At 37.1% G+C, this 22,936-nt stretch overlaps 1 protein-coding gene across 3 annotated transcripts in view; it reads left to right on the top strand.

The window, feature by feature from the left end:
- LOC126457906 (ribonuclease P protein subunit p40-like) overlaps positions 1 to 22,936 on the top strand; it is a 281,204-nt gene that overhangs the window by 87,814 nt on the left and 170,454 nt on the right. The window contains exon 2 of one of the 3 annotated variants that reach the window (XM_050094584.1): positions 4,343 to 6,288. The exons of the other annotated variants lie outside the window; for them this stretch is intronic. Coding sequence (XP_049950541.1) covers positions 4,377 to 5,942 — 1,566 coding nt within the window. The 5' untranslated portion in view covers positions 4,343 to 4,376 and the 3' untranslated portion in view covers positions 5,943 to 6,288. Of the gene's footprint in view, positions 1 to 4,342; positions 6,289 to 22,936 lie in introns of those variants that run through there. 3 annotated transcript variants of the gene reach the window in all.

The following is a 22,936-nucleotide window of genomic DNA, read 5'->3' on the forward strand; positions in this document are numbered from 1 at the left end:
CGAACCAACTATAACAAATCTAGCAGCACGCCTGTGAATCACATCAATGGTTTCCTTTAATCCAACCTGGTGGGGGTCTCAAACATTCGAACAATACTCAAGAATGGGTTGGACTAGTGTTCTTTATGCCATATCCTTTACACATGAGCTAGAATTTTCTAAAATTCTCCCAATGAAATGAGGCAACCACTTGTCTTCCCTACTACTACCTATGTGCTCATTCCATTCCATACCGCTTTGCAAGATTACATCTAGATATTGATTGATGTGGCTGTGTCATGCAGTACATTACAAATACGGTAATATTGTATTCAAACTACAGTAATACTGTATTCAAACATCACATGATTGTTTTTCCTACTCATTCCCATTAACTACATTTAGAACAAGCTGCTGTTCATAACACCTACTAGAAAGTTTGTCTATGTCATCCTGCATCCTCCTACAGTCACTCAACGATGACACCGTCCTGTACATCACAGCACCATCAGCAAACAGCTCTAAACTGTTGCTCACCCTGTCCATCATATCATTTATGTATATAGAGAAGAAGAGTGGTCCTACAACACTTCTCTGGGGCACTCCTAACGGTACCTTTGTTTCTGATGGACGCTCAGTATTGAGGGCAATGTACTGGTCTCTATTACTTAAGAAGTCTTTGAGCCACTCACATTTATGAGGACCTATTCCATATGCTCGTATCTTTGGTAACAGTCTGCAGCGGGGCCCCGTGTCACACATTTTCCAGAATTCCAAAACATGGAATCTACCTGTTGCCCTTCATCCGTTGTTCTCAGGATATCATATGAGAGAAGGGCAGTCTGAGTTTCCACGAGTGATGCTTTCTAAGTCTGTGCTGATTCGTGGACAGAAGCTTTTCTGTCTCAAGGAAATTTATTACATTCAAACTCAGAATATTTTCAAGAATTCTGCAGCAGACCAATGTTAAGGATAATGGTATGTAATTATGTGGGACTGCTCTGTTATGTTCCTTACATAAGGAGTACCATGCATTTTTATTCCAGTTGTTTGGAACTTTGCACGTGGTGAGAGATTTGTGATAAATGCAGGCTAAGTAAGGGACAGACTCTCTGTAAAACCAAATAGGGATTCCACCCGGACCTTGCAACTTATTTGTTTTCAACTCTTTCAATTGCTTCTCGACAGCAGGGATGCCTGTTTCTATGGCCTCCATGTGGGAGTCTATGCGACAGTCAAATGATGGTATATTTGTATCACCATCCTTAAGTGTGAATTTCAAACTTTAGTTTTCCTTTTGGTGTGATAGATTGCCAACTCAGGCTGGTTGATGAGTGATGGGATAGAAACCTTTGACCCACTTTCTGATTTTATGTATGCACTGAAGTTGCTTGAGTTCTTGGCAAGAACTTTCACAAAGGTATGACAGTGGAAGTTGTTGTGAGCCTTGTGTATTGATCTTCTTACTGATGCACAAATTTCTGCTAAATTTTGCATGTCAACATTTGGACATTCTTTTTTGAATCAAAAGTGCAACAGTCTGAATCCTCAGCATTTTCTGAATTTTGTTATTAAACCACAGAGGTTATTATCCCTTATTACACATAAGTCTCCAGAGCGTGATTTACAATCAGTTTCAACCTTGTTCATAATTCCTCTATATCCGTCATGTTGGAACTCACTGATGTCCATTTGTTGTCTAAATGGGATGCCAAAAACTGCGTATCAGCTTGTTTTAGCAGAAATACTGCTGCAGTCTTTTTGATTGTTGTGTTAACTTGAGTAACCATTGTCACTATAATGATGTCTTGTTCACTATTCCCTGTCTATACACTGACACTATTGATAAGGTCAGGCCTGTTTGTAGCTACTAGGTCTAAAATATTTCAGTGTGTGTGGGTTGTCTAAGTAGTTGTTCAAGGAAACTTTAGCAAAATGTGTTCAAAAGTACTTCAGAAGACTGTCCATACCACATGCAATCAATCCACAGTGTCCCAGTCTATACTCGGCAGATTAAAGTCATCTCTGACTAATATTGCATGATCAGGTATTTCCATGCTACTGAACATAGACTTCCGTTGAATGATTCTACAACTGTTACAATGGACTTGGGTGGCTGGCAATGACATCCAGTAATTAACTTGAGTTGCTAATTGCATCAAGGTAACTTCACAGTCAGACTTGGTTCTGACCTCGATAGACACAATATTTTTCTCGATGCCGGTGAACACTCCCCATCCTATGATGTCTACTGCGTCATTCCGGTATATGTTCTATGACTTGCTATTCTTTTCGCTTTCTATTTCGGGTTTCATAGAGCTCTCGGTTCCAAGAATAATTTGAGCAGAGGGTGAATCTGCGGAGCAGGAGGGTGTCTGAACGCTGCGTAGAGATGAGCCTAGAGCAAACACAACATGGCCATTGTGAGTGAGTAACTGAGCACAGCAAAAACAGAGTACAGTGTGAGGTAAAAGCAGATGATGTTCACATAAGAACTGCCCAGGCAGGCCTATTGCCTGGATTGAACGGTCTGCCTTGCAACACTTAGCACATGTCCTCTGTGGCAGTGTTGTGCACTATTCCACTATGATTCTCTTGCCAGTTCATCTGCATCCAACTCATTATCTGCTAGTGGGGCATGAAACAACTAGTGCCCATCAGCACAGTAGCCTGTCACCTTCACATTGTGAGGTAGTGCTGTCTTAAAAACTTAGGCCATTTTAATGGCTGGTAAGTAAACGCAATTTTTCTCTTTTCTGGGTATGGTACACCCTTAATGAAGACCCACTGAGTTGAACGGATTCAGGTTGAAATAGCTATGAACTTAAACCACATTGGCATTCAATCCATTCTCTGATGCCCATCACTGATGCTGTGCCCTCACCTTGTCAGAGTTTGTTTGCAAGTATTGACGTCCATTTCCTTGCGACATAAGCCATGGGGTTTTCACAAAGTTGGTATTTCCTTTTATTGTTTGTAATATCACAGAAGTTGCTTCCTAATAACACATTTATCCGTATTGTCAGTGGCATATTTACTGTCTGCACTTTGCTGTTTTTCTTTGTGGTGAATACAAGAATTCCACTCATCTCCTCATGGTGCCCCTCCTACCATAATTACCCAGCATTAACATTTCTGTGTGTGCTGTCACTGCTTTCTTCTTATCATCACCAATAAATTTTTGCTAGCAGCAAGTCACTGTGGCTGCCTGCAAAAGGATATTCCATGATAATTTTTCATGTTTCCACTGTAAGGCAAACAACATGCACTACTTTGAACTGGAGCATGGTGTACCTAGTCACGTGACCAAGTTAATTCTTGCTAGAGAGAGAGAGAGAGAGAGAGAGAGTGAGTGCACATGTGTTCGCATTTGTCGGATATTTCAGTTGTTATTGGTAGAACAAATGGTGGTGTTGCTAGTTTCAATCTGGCAGGATAAGTTTCAGCAAAATATCATCTTGTTAGATGATCTTTACAGGTGGAACAGCTTTTTTGGTACCTACAGTTGCTTGTACAGTAATGATGTCTACAAGCCACCACAAAGTAGGTGTTACATGTGCACTATCATCTGAACAGCTGCACATGTTAAAAAGACCGACAATTGGTGATGAAACATGAGATGTATAAAGACTCTAGCAATTACGTAATGGTCCATTGTCTATGGAAAGAATGTGTGCTAATATTGTGGCATTATGCAATAAGACTGGTCTGCTACTTGTTTTACATTTGGTCCTGTGTCAGTCAAATGTGCATTTGAATCCCTCATTTTCCATTTTTTGTCCCCTTCATTCACTCACCCTCTTCTTATGCACTCTCCCTCACACCATCCTGTAACACACACTTTTAATTTCAATTTCGCATTTATTCAGTCACTCCTTGTTAGCTGTGTCTTCAGCATCTGTCAACCCATTTATTCTTCTCAAGTGATGTAGCAGCAAAAAATTTATCCAAGATTTCTTCCATTGCTGCTTCAAACATCAGTGAGACCAGTTAAACCACTTGTCATAAATTGTGTTTAAACAAAGTGGTCTATTAGATCATGACATTATGTTCTGATCCGCATATGTGAACCAGTTAATTGCTTTCTTTGAACTTTGAAATTAGAACCTGAGGCTGTATATAAGTGTTTATAAGTTTTGAACCAGTTAATATTCCTGCCACAAATATTAAATTTGTTTATAACTTTAAATAGCATTACTGCATCAACTTAAAGCAGTGCTGATAAGGTAATGTATTTAATAAGCTTCCTGAATAGGATTTTTTGTTTATGTTTTAAATAATTGTACTCTTTTATGAAAAATATTATGATGCACTAATTTATAGACGTTGTTTAAAATTCTAAATATAATTATTTTCTTTGCAGTTCTGTGCTTGACAAGTGCATTCTGTTAGTAACAATGCCTAAGAAAAAACAGCCCTTATCTTTAGAAAGATTGAGTCTTGCAGCTGTTGGTCAGTTTGTGGCACACATAGGCCGCATCATGATATCTCCAGGATCACCTATTTCACATGAAATGCCAACTCAACGTCCTGAGTATTTGCAGAACACCTTCCAATGGCTGAATGAACTATTATACTCAAGTGTTCCTAGATCTCTGTTTGATAAAATGGCTACTCATATTTTAACATCAGTCAGTGAATTAATAAAAGAAACAAAAGATTCTTATAGCCAGGATCAACCTATGTGGCTCTTTCTCAATAAAATGAATATAGTTGTTAAGTTAACAGAAGTTGCAGTCAACTATCATCTACGTGAAATGAATATCTCAGTGTGGCCAAAAATTATGAGACATGTTTTGTATCAAACATTAGAGAAGATGACTGGCCTTGAAACTTTGAATCTTGGATCTGGTTCTGGTGGCTGGAAAACTTCTGACTTTGAAAAGACAGTTATACAGGGCATCACAGCAATGAAAAATTTAGTATCGCTTTGTCTTTGTTTTGACTGTACTGATCATATTATATCAATTGTAGCAAACAACTGTAGTAGGTTACGCATCTTAGATGTTACTTCATCACGCTCTGTAACTGATCGCAGTATACCATCTTTATTGAATTGCCAGGATTTGAGGCAGTTACTGTTATATCGAACTTCTGTATCTATTGAAGGCTATGCTGAATTGTTAGTGGGTTTAAAAAACTTAAGAGATCTTGGGCGCTGTGATGAATTTGGCACCATTCTTGAACATTTACGGTTTTCCGGCACATATTCTCATCCACTGGGATTACATATTTTCCAGAGCCGAGATGTGACAACCTATCATTTAAATTTACTTATAGAGATGTGTCCTTGTGTCAGACATGTTTCCATTTACCATGATGAAAGAATTAGTGACCTTACAGTACTTGCAGCTCTAAATGATTTAAGAGAACTGAAACTTATGTCTTGTGATTTTTATACTGACCATGTCAAGCTTTTGTTGGAAGTCAAAGGACAAAATCTGACATGGTTGCACCTTGAACATGTGGAAGAAATCGATCTAAATGCACTTATATACATTAGCCAGTTTTGCCCAAACTTAAAAAAATTAGTTTTTTACAACTGTGATTTTCTAGAGCATACATCTGTATCAATGAAGACACTTTCAGTTAAACCTTTCCAGTATTTGGAATACATAATGTGTGTTGTAGACTGTGCACTTGTACATCTTGAATTTTTATTATCTAGTTGTTTCAACATTAAGTATATACAGTTAGGTTCCTCTACTGGTATTGGTGATGACACAATGGCTAAAGTTCTGTCAGTCAACCCAATGCAAAAACTTGAAGAATTAAAAATTTTGTATAGTGATAATTTGAGTATGCATACTGTAAATTTGTTAATGAACCACTGTGATAATCTCAGGGTTTTGTCTGAACTAGAAAGTTGGCAAGGAATCTCTCCAGCTGAGCTTCAGCAATTTCGGGAACACCTGAAAAATAGTAACACTGATTTGGATGTGAGACCAACTCTGTCATACTAGTGCATTGTGGTCGATTCCTAATTGTGTATAACATTGTGTTGTTAGAAGTGAAGCAACGCAGGTCGAATGTAATTATTTGCTGCTGCATTACTCTGTGATGTTGGCATCAAATTGTAATAATGTTTGTGATAGCAATGGTACCTGAGGTACAAAAAAACCAGCAGATGTTGGTAAACGTGTGAATATATTTTGTGGCAGTGTTGTAAGAAATGCTTATTTTTATAAGTCTTTCATGAGGCTATTAAGAAAGTTTGAGTATTGCATTGTACATATTTGATGTATTTAGTGGTACTTGCTATGTCAGAAGACTGTTTAATAATGTAACACAGAAAAAAAATGTTGCAAGGTGCTGTGGACTCAGCAGAATTAATTACATGGATAGTTGAACAATATTGATGGGTTAATCATAGTTGTTGTTAAGGAAACAAATATTTTGAAAGTTACTTATAACTGTTAATATCCTTAACATGGTATTTCTTGATGGTTTATTGCAGAAAGTAACTTTGTGCATGCTTGTGTGACATGGCTGCTTTTTCATTTTCGATCTATACATTTTCATATAATTTTATGGTGTGGTGCTTTTCTTGTTTGTGTTGTTAGTGACAGACAGACTGTAATATTGATATAGTTTCTGAAGACCCCCCCCCCCTCCCCTCTCCCTGCCCCCCTCCTCCTCCCGCTCTCTCTCTCTCTCTCTCTCTCTCTCTCTCTCTCTCTCTCTCTCTCTGTTGTCATTGTTGTTGGTTTGCAATACTTTTTGTTTTGTGTTCTCCCATGTTGCTGATCATTATGTTCCGTACATTTGTTCAATCTGATAATGCCTTTTCCAGTAGTTTGTGAGGACTGTGTTTCTGTCTCCAGAGTTCCTTTTTGAGCATTTGTAGGTATCAGGTTACAATGCTAGATCTAGTGAGAATTGTAGAATTAAATATTACTGCAGTTCTGCAGCGGGAGGTGCAACAACAACTACTACTGTATTAATAATAATAACAAAAAACAAAATCATATAAAGAAGGAAGGAAATTCATTGGTTTTGTAAAACAAATGTGATCATTGTAAATTTGTAGCTATGTTTTATATTTTTGAGATGTTATTTCCAAGGAGGAATGGGTGTTGTGTATATTGACAACAGTATTGTTTATTCAAATTTGACATATCACACAAACACAATTTTGCTGTTGACTTCTTTTAGTTGCTTTATAGGCAGCTTTCTCTCTCTCTCTCATGTCAATTGTTTAGTTGAAATTTTCCATTGATTATTTACTGCTGTTCAGGCAGTTAACATTATTTAAGCAATCTCAAAAGAGATTTACAGTATCAGTTGTATACACACAGCCATCTCAATAGTTGGCTATAATTTCTTATGTAGTGCTGTGTTGTCTTTCATTTGTTAAAAAATTCAATCTTGTGAATCTAACTGATGGGTTCATCATCACTGCTGGAAAAGTCCATTAGCTATAATTATGTTTATTTTGTTTATAGTCAATGCCACATCAGCACACATTACAAAATCAAACAGGTAAATATATTAAAAAACCATTTGTTTTACAATCTAGCACTTAGAAGATAGCCTTATACATGTATTAGCGACTATTTTTCACAGTCTACATTTACTGTCAAACAAACATTAATGGATTTATTTTACAATTGGCAAATGTCAAAATTAACTGTGTATCTTAATGCTGCAATAGCTGTGCAAGAAGTGATAGTTTATTGGGGAAAACTATAAATTATGACACAGGAGTTGAAAACCTACATACCAAATTAGAAGCCTTGGATAAACAGTGGATGTATTGGTTTTACTGCGCCCACATAAGAGATCACAGTTGGCAAAATGAGGTTTATTAACTGTTAAAAAGTACTGGAACCCAAGAAATATTACCAAAAATTTTGAAAAATGCCTTTTAAGTGCCAACCCAATGTAAATTTTATTTTGACTTTTTGAAGCTATCTTGAAAGGGTTAACATTCAGATTGATGTTGGACTCATGGGGAATGATATAAGTAGAATCAAGATGAGGATCAAAAGGCTTAAAGGATACCGAATAAACCCTTTCAAAGACTTAAAGTATGAACATGAGCTCACTTCTCTTGTACTCATGATCATTTCTGGTTTCATTTAGGTACTACTTCTTTACATTGATTTGTATGATTTACATGGATATTTTGTTCCTGTATGTGCCACAAAGTAGCCATTTTCATTCCCAACAAATAAGATAGACATTTTTCAGTCATGTGTGAAGTGGTTTTGACTTAGTGTTCTTTTCAAGCAGTTTCATTTGCAAAATGATCGTGCCCCCTTCCTTTCCTATCACAGTCCCTTCTCTCCTAGCCACTCATACAGTATGTAGATTCTGAGACTCTCTCTCTCTCTCTCTCTCTCTCTCTCTCTCTCTCTCTCTCTCTCCCCCCCCTCTCCCTCCCCCACCCCCCTCTCCCTCCCCCACCCCCTGCTTGGCAGTAATTGCGTAGCACAGGGAGGAAGAAAAAAAAGAATACTTCCTCAACAGCAAAATTTGTTTTCTTATGTCTTATTGCAATCAGATCACCAGATAGGAGGCTGTTTATGCACTGTTGGCTTGTTAAAAAATATCTGCCCACTTTACATGTGTGTATTCTCTCTCTCTCTCTCTCTCTCTCTCTCTCTCTCTCTCTCTCTCTCTTTCTCTTTCTCTCTTTCTCTCTCCCCCCCTCTTTCTCCCCCACTCTTTCTCCCCCCCTCTTTCTCCCCCCCCCCTCTTTCTCCCCCCCCTCTTTCTCCCCCCTCCCCTTTCTCTTTACCATAGTAAAAAGGAGGAGCTGACAGTTATGGTTCCCACTGTATGTCATTTTAGTCTTATGTGGTTAGTCGTGGTGTGATTTATTGGCAAGAACATTACATTCACCTCAATTTTATAATGTTTGTTTGGTGGAATAACATAAAAAAATTATTAGTTTCTTTTGCTTTGGAATTATTTTTCTGTTATACTCTATAGTGCAAAGTACTCTAGATGAAGAAAAAATAAATCACTATACAGTCTTGTAGCACGGGTCATATTTTGGACTGTCAACTTCATTTCACTGTCAGCCATTAAATTAAGAATATTCAGTAAGCAAAAATGGGTGTGCAGAAACTTGATTGTTTCTGTGTTACACTAGTGTCCAACATTTTTTGTTTGTGGTTGCATTACTGCTACAGCTATATTCTGGTTGCAGGTACTCCAGAATTTATGAAATATAAATTTAGCACCCACTAATTTCTCTTCAGCTAGTTAAAACTGCACAGTACTGCTCTCAGTATACATTTTAATTTTTAAAAAAATTTTCGTTTTAAAATTCAGTCTTGATCGCACCACGTATGCTGCAATAACATAGGTCATATCACATGACCATCATCAGACCTGTAATTTAATTTAGAAAGTAATAGAAACCTTACTAGATTAACAATAAAATATGACAAAATGCTTATAAGGATAAAATACAATAAGACTTGTTATAACCATGGCATCCTTCAAAGATGGTAGGTGAAGCACTCTTCTCAGCTGCTGTGATGTCAACTGGTAGAACGCAACTTTGCCCATGTGTGCACTTGACACTTACTTGTGTATTGCTCACATGTCCTCCTCTCCCTTTTCTCTATGCGTAACCTTCTCCCCCATCTCACTGTCCATATCCTCCTCATCATATCTCTGTCCATATTTTCCTCTCCCTCTTTCTTCTCCAGCTGCCCACTACCTCTCTCCACCTGCCTCCTGCATGTGTCTCATACTCCCCCTCTCTGCTCCTTCCCATCTCTCTGTCCATCTACTGCCTCTCCCCATCCCCTCCTCTCTCTCTCTCTCTCTCTCTCTCTCTCTCTCTCTCTCTCTCTCTCTCTCCATCTACTGTCTCTGTCCATCCCATCATTTCCCTGTCTCTGTCAATCTCCTCCTCCTTCCAGTCCCCCTCTCCCTCTCTCTGTTCATCTCCTCCTCCTCCTCCTCCTCCCTCCTCCCCTTCCCTCCCTTCTGCCCTCTTCCCCTCACCATTCCCTCCTTCCCTCGTGCTCTCCATCCCATCTCTCTGTCCATCCCCCCCTCCCCCTGCCTGTCCATCCCCCCCTCCCCCTGCCTGTCCATCTCCCCCTCCTCCACTTTGTCCATCGCCTCCTCCTCGTACTTGTCTATCTGCTCTTCCCCACTTTACCCATCCCCTCCTCCCCATACTTGTCTATCTGCTCTTCCCCACTTTACCCATCCCCTCCTCCCCATACCTGCCCATCCCCTTCTCCCCATACCTGCCCATCCCCTCCTCCCTCTACCTGCCCATCCCCTCCTCCCCCTACCTGTCCATCCCATCCTCCTACCCTCTCTGTCCACCCCATCCTTCCCCTTTCTCTGCCCTCTGTCTGTCCATCTCCCCCTCTGCACACTCTGCTCAGCCATGCCCATCCACTCAGAAGGTCCCTTTAATGCATCCCAATACAATCCCATAACACGCCTGTTGTGCTGAGCAGGCTAGATGTTAGGTTACCAACTTTTTCATCCACACCCCATCACTTTTGGGATGTAGGTGGTTCTTGCAGTACTTCTTCCCAGGCAATAATCAATATGTGTACCAAATTTGGCTGAAATCTGTACTGTAGTTTAGGAGCAGGTGTCGTAAACACACACACACACACACACACACACACACCTACTTTTGTACTTGTATATAATTAATAAAATTTGCCGTGGGAAAAATTAATGCGTTTTAGCATAAATTTTAGTCTTTACAAGTGGTCGCACCTCCATTCTGCCAAAAAGTAAACTCATTTATCATTTAGCTAATGCACATTTCTCAGTCTAATCACAAAATTCCATGAACCTTTGTAGAAAGGTAAGATGTGTTCATTTAAGGAACAACCTAATTTGTATTTAAATCCTGCTAAGAAATACTATTTATTTTTTTGGTCATGTCAGGAAGTGTACCAAGTCAGTTGACGTTTTAGTCCCACTATCTGGTTTATATTGTCCAAGTCTAAATAGTCATCAATTAAAAACGTGATACTAAAGCAATCCCTACTCTCTGCCCCCCCCCCCCCCCTCTCTCTCTCTCTCTCTCTCTCTCTCTCTCTCTCTCTCTCTCTCTCTCTCTCTCCAGGTATTGCCTTGGACTAGTTTTTTCTTTATCTAAAAATTCACAAAATTGATTCCATAAAATAGACTTGATAGCTTCCCACTATTTTCTTGAGAGACTTTGAGACACTTCAATGTGTCCATATAGTTCTACTCAATGATTCTAGTATCTTTCAGTTTCGGCCTCAGACCACGTCACCTCTAGCAATACCTATTAAAAAAGTGCAGTGGAAGCTACTTCCCATCATACAAATGCAACCGTAATGGCAGCTGTCCTTTTTTTTATTGATCATCTTCATCTGACATGGATAAATAAACTATTGTCATGTTGTGTGGTTCAGTGCAGATCATTTCAACCAGATTCTTGATCTGATTGTTAGCTCTCTCTGCTGTTGTACAGGACCTTTAGCAGTTTCAGCTTAATGTTTCAAGCTGTTTTGTTTGTTATTTCAGCCACCAAAGACTATGTATTTTAGTAAGAGTTAATTTCCATAGTCCTAATTACTCTGTTTATCAAACAATTGTAGCCTACACTTGGTGCAAATACTTCACTTTGTGCTGACAAAGGAAATGAAATACTCATTGGATCTGTCACACAGGGACACTTGAGTCTGTATGGCCACAAGGGAGAGGTACAGCTAACATTAATCTTTCTTCGCTATGCTAAAAAAAAATCTGAATTTATTTTTCACCTATAAATGCGTAACATTTTTAGATTCTGCAAATATTATTTCTAAGTGAGTAACAAGCAGCTGTCATTTAATGGCATGCAATCAGTATTATTATTGAAATAGTAAACATGAATTATTGTTTAAATATTACACTTTTCTGACAGTGGCCTGGTGATTATCCCTGCACTGATTTGTTTCTTCTAGTGGTACCTCTATTTTATTATTTGTCATCACTGGGATTGCTTCATTCAGTGTAGAAGTTGAAAGTTTAAGTATTCACAACCAAGACTACTGCTATGTTGAAGATTCATTAATATGCACACACTTTAACTTGATTGATTTTAGAGGGATGTTTGAGGAACATAGGTGACAAGGCTCTTCCTGTAAGTAGATTGCTACTGCAAAAGGAACGATGTCGATGGAGCATACCACTGTGAAAGGAATGATATCGATGGAGCAAACAGGCTAAGCATCATACTAGTACTGTGTAGTAAATATCTACTCTCTCTGGACAGTGATGAGGAGTTGTAGATACTACCCACAATGGAACAGAAACTGCTTATCACACATTCAGCACACATAGTAGAAGGGAATAAAACATGGCATTTGACAGGGACTACAGTACTACCACACATTATATTGTTTGATCACCAAAGTTGGCAGTGGATGGACACGGACACTATTGGTTTGAAGTCGTGAGATTTCTACCAATTCTAAACCAGGAAATTCATGTGCCAAGATAAAATATACATGATGTGTGTGATCTGGTTTATATACCTGTATTGTTTTGGGTTTTAATGTGTGACTTTCTAGTGTATAACTCATCCTCTCGTATCTCATAACATACTGTTCCGTGACATTTAAAACTTTCCTGGCATATATAGTGGTTCCTAAAACTTCAGGCAAACTGCCAGAAGATAATAATTTCTGCCACAATATTTTGGCACTGTGTGTGTTTATCATAGCTGGAAGTTAACAACATCCAGCAGTTCACCTGAAATTTCATGGAACAAATCCTCCTCCTATTTACCTATGCTTTACACATATTATGTAATGCTGTACAAATCAGTTTAACTACTGTTATTGGTGCTAATCATTGTTATTCTGTGTAGCTAGTTTACAAATAACATTGACTGAGGCAATTGATTAAAGTGAGAGAGAACAGTTTTATTGTAAGTCCTCCAAATATCCATGAATATAACACCTGACATAGGTGAAGAATAACTACACTGAACACTGGCAAGAAGGAAAAGAACTTGATGTAAAAGTTTCTGAAATTCCATGTAGTGATTAATATGCAATTATAACAAGAGTATTGTCAATACCAAATGTCCAAGATAAACTTCATTTAGAGTTATGGAGTGTAATTAAAAGTATTTATTGTATTAAATGAAAATAGCTTCTTATGGAGCGCAGTGGTAATATGTGCTACTAAACTTTTGACACAACTGGAGTTGTGTTAAATGTATGAAAATAGTGATGTTGAATCACTGAACATGAAAGTGAGTGAGAGAGAGAGAGAGAGAGAGAGAGAGAGAGAGAGAGAGAGAGAGAGAGAAAATCTGGTTATAAAAGTTTATATATACTATTTGGATCTGTCTTACCCAGTATGACAGACAGAAAAGCTGGAATAATATTGCTGCAAAACAATATTTCAGCTAATATGTGTATACTTCCACAAGAAGTTACAGCAAATTAAAGGCAATGGCAAAAATGAGTGGCAAGTTTTTTTTTATAGAAGTAAATTTGTTAAGTTTACTGCTTTGTTACTTGCTATAGAACTTTGTGCCTATATAGGTTTCTGAATAAAGTATTGTATACAGTTAGTTTTAACAACTTGATTATTAAATGTTGAAATAGTTTTACTTGTACATTTTATTGAAATTAATTCTCTTTTCTTTACACACCACCACTGCCACTATTTCATTCTCCTAATGCACTAGCTACGATTCACGCCAATCTCCCCCCCCCCCCCCCCCCCCTTTCCCATCTCTGACACACACAGAGTAACTGTCTATGTTTGCTTCACTATCCATTATGATTTTGTATAAAGGCTTGTCCTTTTGAAAATTTTTATTCTATTAAGAAATGAGGCTGAAACTGTGATATGTCAAAGTGTATAAATATCTTTCAAATTGAGTAGTGCAAAAATATACAAATATATGTATGTTTACTGTAATTGACTTGTCTGTAATCTACAGTTATGTTATGTTAAATACATTATTTCATGTATGTGGGTATGATTTGTGTGAACTAAATTTCAGTGCTTAGGCAGCTGTTCTTGGTCTTTTAATTCTTGGAATATTAAAAACTGATGTCAGTGATAATAAGCCTGTTTGGAATAAATGTTGACATAGTATGTGGTGGTTTTGTTAATGGCTGTGAGTTAGTCAGTACTCGACATTTATTTCATTATTTCAGATACTAATACTTGAAGACGGAACCATCCCATGTTAAAGAAAACCATGCAATTATCTGCATCACTGTGAACTAGCTTGTTATTACTAAAATCAGAAAATATGGGATAAAAGCACTATGGAAAGTCTTTTGAGACTGGGATGAATTCTGGCAGAGAAATTAAATTCGTAAAATCATGCATTTACATAAAAGCAATTGAGATAAAATCTCGTGCCACATTGTCATCAGAACTTCATTTACTGAAATTCTGTATGCAATATTAGCATTTATGTATGAACATTTACACATTCTCTCTCTTTAAACATTGAGGCAGAGAATACAAAAGAAGTCAAGTGAAAATACCACAAAAACGGACTGCAAGAATTGCAGAATAATTTAGATTGTCATAAATGCAAAGTACAAGTAGACGAAGTCAATTTTCCGTGCTCTTATAACAATGCTGTAATTGACAAACACTTGTATCATCACCTGTTGCTGTATGTAGGGAGGGAACAGAACACATTTCAAGGGAAGAAGCTTTAACTTTTCAGGATGATCCATTCCTCATGGCACTACATAGATTTCGAGGTTATATATACATGTTTCTTCTAATATTGTATGAATACTATTTACTTTTTACTGTTACCTGTTGTATTCCTGTAAGAGAATGATAAGTTAATAGAATGAATTAAGGCCGTATTACACAACGAATGAACAGGTTGAGGGGCTGAATCTGAAATAGTTAGACATTCTAGATTTTTTTACACATGTATGTGCTGCTGCCTCATCTTGGTACGAAATAGGGAAGCTAGACACAATAATATGGGATCCACATAATTAGGACTACTGTTCAGTATTTCAGACAGCCTAAATCATGATGGATCGATGTATACAAATCCAAATTGGTGATTAATGAGTTTTTACACTATTCTACTTCAAGAAACAATTGAAATTCTTTGAAAGACACAGGAGGGGAGAACAGGCCCTTAATTACTGTTCCATTGCAGACCTCAGTGGCTTGAGACTGTGGTAGATCTTTTATTTCATTTCCAGTAGCATTATCAAGATTAAAAATACAATTTTCTGTTGAGAATTATGTTTACATTGAACATAGTCACCCAAGATCCTTTCTTGATATCATTGCATTCATAGAGTATACTAAAAACCTTGGTACGGCCATCCATACCTTTCGTCAAATGTGTTTCATAGTTTCAATAACACACTATCTTGATTTCATGCTGCTTCTAGTGTTCTCCATGCATAAACATGCAGGGAACACAGAGTGAAAGTACCAGGCAGTTATAATTAAAGTGGGAGCTGTAATTATCATATGTCAGTGAAACTTCGTAGATATTTCAATGTATTAATGCAGAAGCAATTTACGCTGAAAAAAAATTAGTTCCAATTTTGACCATCAGCTGCAAATCTGGCATTGTAGAGCATCTCATCAATGTCCGTGGTGCTCATATCAAACAGATCATGTAAGCAGTGGTTAAAAATAAAATCCACATCATGCATTTCCCACTTGTTTGTTATCTTTTCTGCCCACGTCCCATTCCTAACCCATTACATGTGGAAACATTTCTATATGTGCATTGACAGTGACAGGCCACCTAGTGGCCAGAATTGGAACTAATTGTTTCCAGTGTAAATTGGTTCTGCATTAACACATTAGAATATCTACCAAGTTTCACTGTCGTACAATAATTACAGCCCACACTTTAAAAGTTTACATTGATTGGTAGTACTAGTTTTGTTCTTTGCTCCACTGAAGCTGCCTCTTTGCAAACACTTTTTAGCAAAAGGCTTGACTATAGCAGTAATACCATGAATATTTTGCTTCTACAGGTCAAGTAACATTTCTTTTGTAGAGACTGTTTTGCAACTGTTAACTGCTAGTGCTGTTTCATAGCAACAAAAAAATGAACCTTCGTGTCAGATTAAAACTGTGTCTTTGACGAAGACTCAAACTCGAAACTTTTGTCTTACATGAGCAGGTGCACTGCTGACTAAGCTACCCAAGCAAAGTGAAAATTACATCCTGGAAACATCCCACAGCCTGTGACTAAGCCATGTCTCCAAAATATCCTTGTTTACAAGAGTGCTAGTCCTGCAAGTTTCACAGAAGAACTTCTTTGAAGTTTGGAAGGCACAAGATGAGGTACTAGTGGAAGTAAAGCTGATACAATATGTTGTGAGTCATGCTTGGGTAGCTCAGTTGCTAGAGCACTTGATCATGAAGGGCGAAGGTCCCATGTTTGATTTTCGATCTGGCACACAATTTTAATCTGCCAGGAAGTTTCATATCAGTGTGCACTCCACTGCAGAGTGAAAATTTCATTCTGCCAACAAAAGAATGCTTGGTTTAACTTCTCAGACTTTAAACCATTCCAGGTGCTATAATACAACTTCTAAATTTGTTATTGATTTATTATCAGCTGACATTTTATCAGAATTGACTTTATGCAACTCAGATGAAGCATAATCTGTGTTGTATCCCTATATATGCCTATAATAATACACTATGTGTTCAAATGTACCTGGACATCTGGCTGAAAATGACTTAAAAGTTCGTGGCGCCCTCCATTGCTAATGCTGGAATTCAATACGGTTTTGGCCCACCCTTAGCCTTCATGACAGCTTCCACTCTCGCAGGCTTCTTGGGGAATGGCAGCCCATTCTTTACAGATTGCTGTACTGAAGTCAGCGTTCCAAAATATCCCAAAGGTGTTCTGTAGGATTCGGGTCAGGACTCTGTGCAGGCCAATCCACTACAGGGATGTTATTGTCATGTAACCACTCCGCCACTGGCCATGCTTTATGAACGAGTGCTTGATTGTGTTGAAAGATGCAATTGTCATGCCCCTATTGCCCTTCAACAGTGGGAAGCAAGAAGGTACTTAAAAATCATTGTAGGCCTGTGTTGTGATAGTGCCATGCAAAACGACAAGGGATGCAAGCCCCCTCCATGAAAAACAAAACCACACCATACCAACACCCTGCCATTGCAACGCCACCCCGTGTACCGTGTTTTGTCACTACTCACAACATTTATCCACTGTTCAGTCGTCCAATGTTTATGCTCCTTACACCAAGCAAGGCGTTGTTTGGCACTTACTGGTGTGATGTGTGGCTTATGAGCAGCCACTTGACCATGAAATCAAAGTTTTCTCACCTCCTACCTAACTGTCATAGTACTTGCAGTGGATCCTTATGCAGTTTGGAATTCCCGTGTGATGGTCTAGATAGATGTCTGCCTATTACACATTACGACCCTCTTCAACTGTCAGTGGTCTCTGTCAGTCAACAGACAAAGTCGACCTGTACGCTTTTGTGCTGTATGTGTCCCTTCACGTTTCCACTTCACTATCACAACAGAAACAGTGGACCCAGGGATGTTAGGAGTGTGGAAATCTCGCGTACAGAAGTATGACACAAGTGACATCCAATCACCTGACCACGCTCGAAGTCTGTGAGTTCTGCAGAGCACACCATTTTGCTCTCTCACGATGTCTAATGACTACTAAGGTTGCTGATATGGAGTACCTGGTAGTAGGTGGCAGCACAATGCACCTAATATGGAAAACATATGGTTTTGGGGGTGTCTGGATACTTTTGATCACATAGTGTATGCATTTTTAGCAAGTACAGGGGGGCACTGGTTGTCTTTTTTATTTATTTAATTTTTTTGAATTGCTGGATGACCCTTTTTAAAACGTTCAGCTCTCAAAGAAATACTCAAGTAATTGACACTGATACTTCTGCATTTCGCACAAAGAATAATATCTGCATGATTGATGTTTAGTTTTGTTCTCAGGGTGTATCAGCATTTACAGCTTTCAAAGGTGGATATATCAAATTACGATAAAGGAAATAATAATAATAATAATAATAATAACTTTTAACTGTACAGTATGTGTTATATTGCATTTAGGAACTTTCGGGTAATTGAACATGTATCAATAATTACGGATTTCTGAAGTTGTATATATAAGTTTGGATGTAGCTGTATTGCATTGATGTACTGGTGGATATTGCGTGGTATGACTCCTGTAGTTGAAAGTATAATTGGTATAATGTCAACTTTATCCTGATGCCACATGTCCTTGAGTTCCTCAGACAGTTGGATGTATTTTTCAATTTTTTCTCCTGTTTTCTTCTGTATATTTGCTGTATTGGGTATGGATATTTCAATTAGTTGTGTTAATTTCTTCTTTTTATTGGTGAGTATGATGTCAGGTTTGTTATGTGGCGTTGTTTTATCTGTTATAATGGTTCTGTTCCAGTATAATTTGTATTCATCATTCTCCAGTACATTTTGTGGTGTATACTTGTATGTAGGAACGTGTTGTTTTAAAAGTTTATGTTGTAAGGCAAGCTGTTGATGTATTATTTTTGCGACGTTGTCATGTCTTCTGGGGTATTCTGTATTTGCTAGTATTGTACATCCGCTTGTGATGTGATCTACTGTTTCTATTTGTTGTTTGCAAAGTCTGCATTTATCTGTTGTGGTGTTGGGATCTTTAATAATATGCTTGCTGTAATATCTGGTGTTTATTGTTTGATCCTGTATTGCAATCATGAATCCTTCTGTCTCACTGTATATATTGCCTCTTCTTAGCCATGTGTTGGATGCGTCTTGATCGATGTGTGGCTGTGTTAGATGATACGGGTGCTTGCCATGTAGTGTTTTCTTTTTCCAATTTACTTTCTTTGTATCTGTTGATGTTATGTGATCTAAAGGGTTGTAGAGGTGGTTATGAAATTGTAGTGGTGTAGCCGATGTATTTATGTGGGTGATTGCTTTGTGTATTTTGCTAGTTTCTGCTCGTTCTAGAAAGAATTTTCTTAAATTGTCTACCTGTCCATAATGTAGGTTTTTTATGTCGATAAATCCCCTTCCTCCTTCCTTTCTGCTTAATGTGAATCTTTCTCTTGCTGAATGTATGTGATGTATTCTATATTTGTGGCATTGTGATCGTGTAAGTGTATTGAGTGCTTCTAGGTCTGTGTTACTCCATTTCACTACTCCAAATGAGTAGGTCAATATTGGTATAGCATAGGTATTTATAGCTTTTGTCTTGTTTCTTGCTGTCAATTCTGTTTTCAGTATTTTCGTTAGTCTTTGTCTATATTTTTCTTTTAGCTCTTCCTTAATATTTCTATCATCTATTCCTATTTTTTGTCTGTATCCTAGATATTTATAGGCATCTGTTTTTTCCATCGCTTCTATGCAGTTGCTGTGGTTATCCAATATGTAATCTTCTTGTTTAGTGTGTTTTCCCTTGACTATGCTATTTTTCTTACATTTGTCTGTTCCAAAAGCCATATTTATATCATTGCTAAATACTTCAGTTATCTTTAGTAATTGGTTGAGTTGTTGATTTGTTGCTGCCAGTAGTTTTAGATCATCCATGTGTCGCAAATGTGTGATTTTGTGTGGGTATGTTCCAGTAATATTGTAACCATAAATTGTATTATTTAGCATGTTGGATAGTGGGTTCAGAGCAAGGCAGAACCAGAAAGGACTTAATGAATCTCCTTGGTATATTCCACGCTTAATCTGTATTGGCTGTGATGTGATATTATTTGAATTTGTTTGGATATTAAGTGGGGTTTTCCAGTTTTTCATTACTATGTTTAGGAACTGTATCAATTTAGGATCTACTTTATATATTTCCAATATTTGTAGTAACCATGAGTGGGGTACACTATCAAAAGCTTTTTGGTAATCGATGTATGCGTAGTGTAGCGACCTTTGTTTAGTTTTAGCTTGATATGTCACCTCTGCATCTATTATCAGTTGCTCTTTACATCCTCGTGCTCCTTTGCAACAGCCTTTTTGTTCTTCATTTATAATTTTGTTCTGTGTTGTATGTGTCACTAGTTTCTGTTTAATGACTGAAGTTAATATTTTGTATATTGTTGGTAGGCATGTTATGGGGCGATATTTAGCTGGGTTCGCTGTGTCTGCTTGATCTTTAGGTTTCAGATAAGTTATTCCATGTGTAAGTGTATCAGGGAATGTGTATGGGTCTGCAATGTAACTGTTAAATAATTTAGTTAGATGTGAATGTGTTGAGGTGAACTTCTTTAACCAGAAATTTGCTATTTTATCATTTCCAGGGGATTTCCAATTATTATTATTATTATTAATATAATAATAATTAAAAATAATAATTATAATTATTGTTATAATTAATAAATATTAATTAACAAATATAGAATAAATCACATACATTCAGCAACAGAAAGATTCACATTAAGCAGAAAGGAAGGAGGAAGGGGATTTATCGATATAAAAAACCTACATTATGGACAGGTAGACAATTTAAGAAAATTCTTTCTAGAACGAGCAGAAACTAGCAAAATACACAAAACAATCACTCATATAAATACATCGGCTACACCACTGCAATATAATATTTATTAATTATAATTTGTTAATTATTAATAATAATAATAATAATAATAATAATAATAATAATTATTATTATTATTATTATTATTATTATTATTATTTCTTTACTTTCTCAGACTTAAGTCTGGTTAAAAATGGAACGTGACGCGGACCTCGGTCAAGCGTGACTTCCTTGTAACTGTATGGTATATCTTATATTTATACTTTCGGGTAATTGAACATGTATCAATAATTACAGATTTTTGTAGTTGTATATATATGTTTGGATGTAGCTGTATTGCATTGATGTACTGGTGAATATTGTGAGGTATGACTCCTGTAGTTGATAGTATAATTGGGATAATGTCAACTTTATCCTGATGCCACATGTCCTTGACTTCCTCAGCCAGTTGGATGTATTTTTCAATTTTTTCTCCTGTTTTCTTCTGTATATTTGTTGTGTTGGGTATGGATATTTCAATTAGTTGTGTTAATTTCTTCTTTTTATTGGTGAGTATGATGTCAGGCTTGTTATGTGGTGCTGTTTTATCTGTTATAATGGTTATGTTCCAGTATAATTTGTATTCATCATTCTCCAGTACATTTTGTGGTGTGTACTTGTATGTGGGAACGTGTTGTTTTATTAGTTTATGTTTTATGGCAAGTTGTTGATGTATTATTTTTGCTACATTGTCATGTCTTCTGGGGTATTCTGTATTTGCTAGTATTGTACATCCGCTTGTGATGTGATCTACTGTTTCTATTTGTTGTTTGCAAAGTCTGCATTTATCTGTTGTGGTATTGGGATCTTTAATAATATGCTTGCTGTAATATCTGGTGTTTATTGTTTGATCCTGTATTGCGATCATGAATCCTTCCGTCTCACTGTATATATTGCCGTTTCTTAGCCATGTGTTGGATGCGTCTTGATCTATGTGTGGCTGTGTTAGATGATACGGGTGCTTGCCGTATAGTGTTTTCTTTTTCCAATTTACTTTCTTTGTATCTGTTGATGTTATGTGATCTAAAGGGTTGTAGAAGTGGTTGTGAAATTGCAATGGTGTAGCTGATGTATTTATATGAGTGATTGCTTTGTGTATTTTGCTAGTTTCTGCTCGTTCTAGAAAGAATTTTCTTAAATTGTCTACCTGTCCATAATGTAGGTTTTTTATGTCGATAAATCCCCTTCCTCCTTCCTTTCTGCTTAATGTGAATCTTTCTCTTGCTGAATGTATGTGATGTATTCTATATTTGTGGCATTGTGATCGTGTAAGTGTATTGAGTGCTTCTAGGTCTGTGTTACTCCATTGCACTACTCAAAATGAGTAGGTCAACATTGGTATAGCGTAAGTATTTATAGCTTTTGTCTTGTTTCTTGCTGTCAATTCTGTTTTCAGTATTTTTGTTAGTCTTTGTCTATATTTTTCTTTTAGTTCTACTTTAATATTTGTATTATCTATTCCTATTTTTTGTCTGTATCCTAGATATTTATAGCATCTGTTTTTTCCATCGCTTCTATGCAGTTGCTGTGGTTATCCAATATGTAATCTTCTTTTAGTGTGTTTTCCCTTGACAATGCTATTTTTCTTACATTTGTCTGTTCCAAAAGCCATATGTGTATCATTGCTGAATATTTCTGTTATCTTTAGTAATTGGTTGAGTTGTTGATTTGTTGCTGCCAGTAGTTTTAGATCATCCATGTGTCGCAAATGTGTGATTTTGTGTGGGTATGTTCCAGTAATATTGTATCCATAATTGGTATTATTTATCATGTTGGATAGTGGGTTCAGAGCAAGGCAGAACCAGAAAGGACTTAATGTCACCTCTGCATCTATTATCAGTTGCTCTTTACATCCTCGTGCTCCTTTGCAACAGCCTTTTTGTTCTTCATTTATAATTTTGTTCTGTGTTGCATGTGTCATTAATTTCTGTGTAATGACTGAAGTTAATATTTTGTATATTGTTGGTAGGCATGTTATGGGGTGATATTTAGCTGGGTTCGCTGTGTCTGCTTGATCTTTAGGTTTCAGATAAGTTATTCCATGTGTAAGTGTATCAGGGAATGTGTATGGGTCTGCAATGTAAATGTTAAATAATTTAGTTGGATGTATATTTGTTGAGGTGAACTACTTTAGCCAGAAATTTGCTATTTTATCTTTTCCAAGGGCTTTCCATTGTGCATAGAATTCATTGCTCGAGTGACTTCATGTTGCAAAATTAGCACTTCAGGCATTTGTGGTATCATCTTGTATGAGTCTGTTTCTGCATGGATCCACCGTGTTTGTTATGTTGTACCGGGTTTGACCATATGTTGCTCTAGAAGTGTTCCATGTCTGTTATGTTTGGTGGATTGTCTATTTTAAAGTTTGTGTTATCTATTGTCTGGTAAAATTTCTTTTGGTTTGTGTTGAATGTTTGGTTTTGTTTCCTTCTATTTTCACTTTTCTTGTAT

This window comes from Schistocerca serialis, chromosome 2 (assembly GCF_023864345.2).
Source record: "Schistocerca serialis cubense isolate TAMUIC-IGC-003099 chromosome 2, iqSchSeri2.2, whole genome shotgun sequence".
In the NCBI taxonomy this organism is placed as follows: Eukaryota; Metazoa; Arthropoda; class Insecta; order Orthoptera; family Acrididae; genus Schistocerca; species Schistocerca serialis.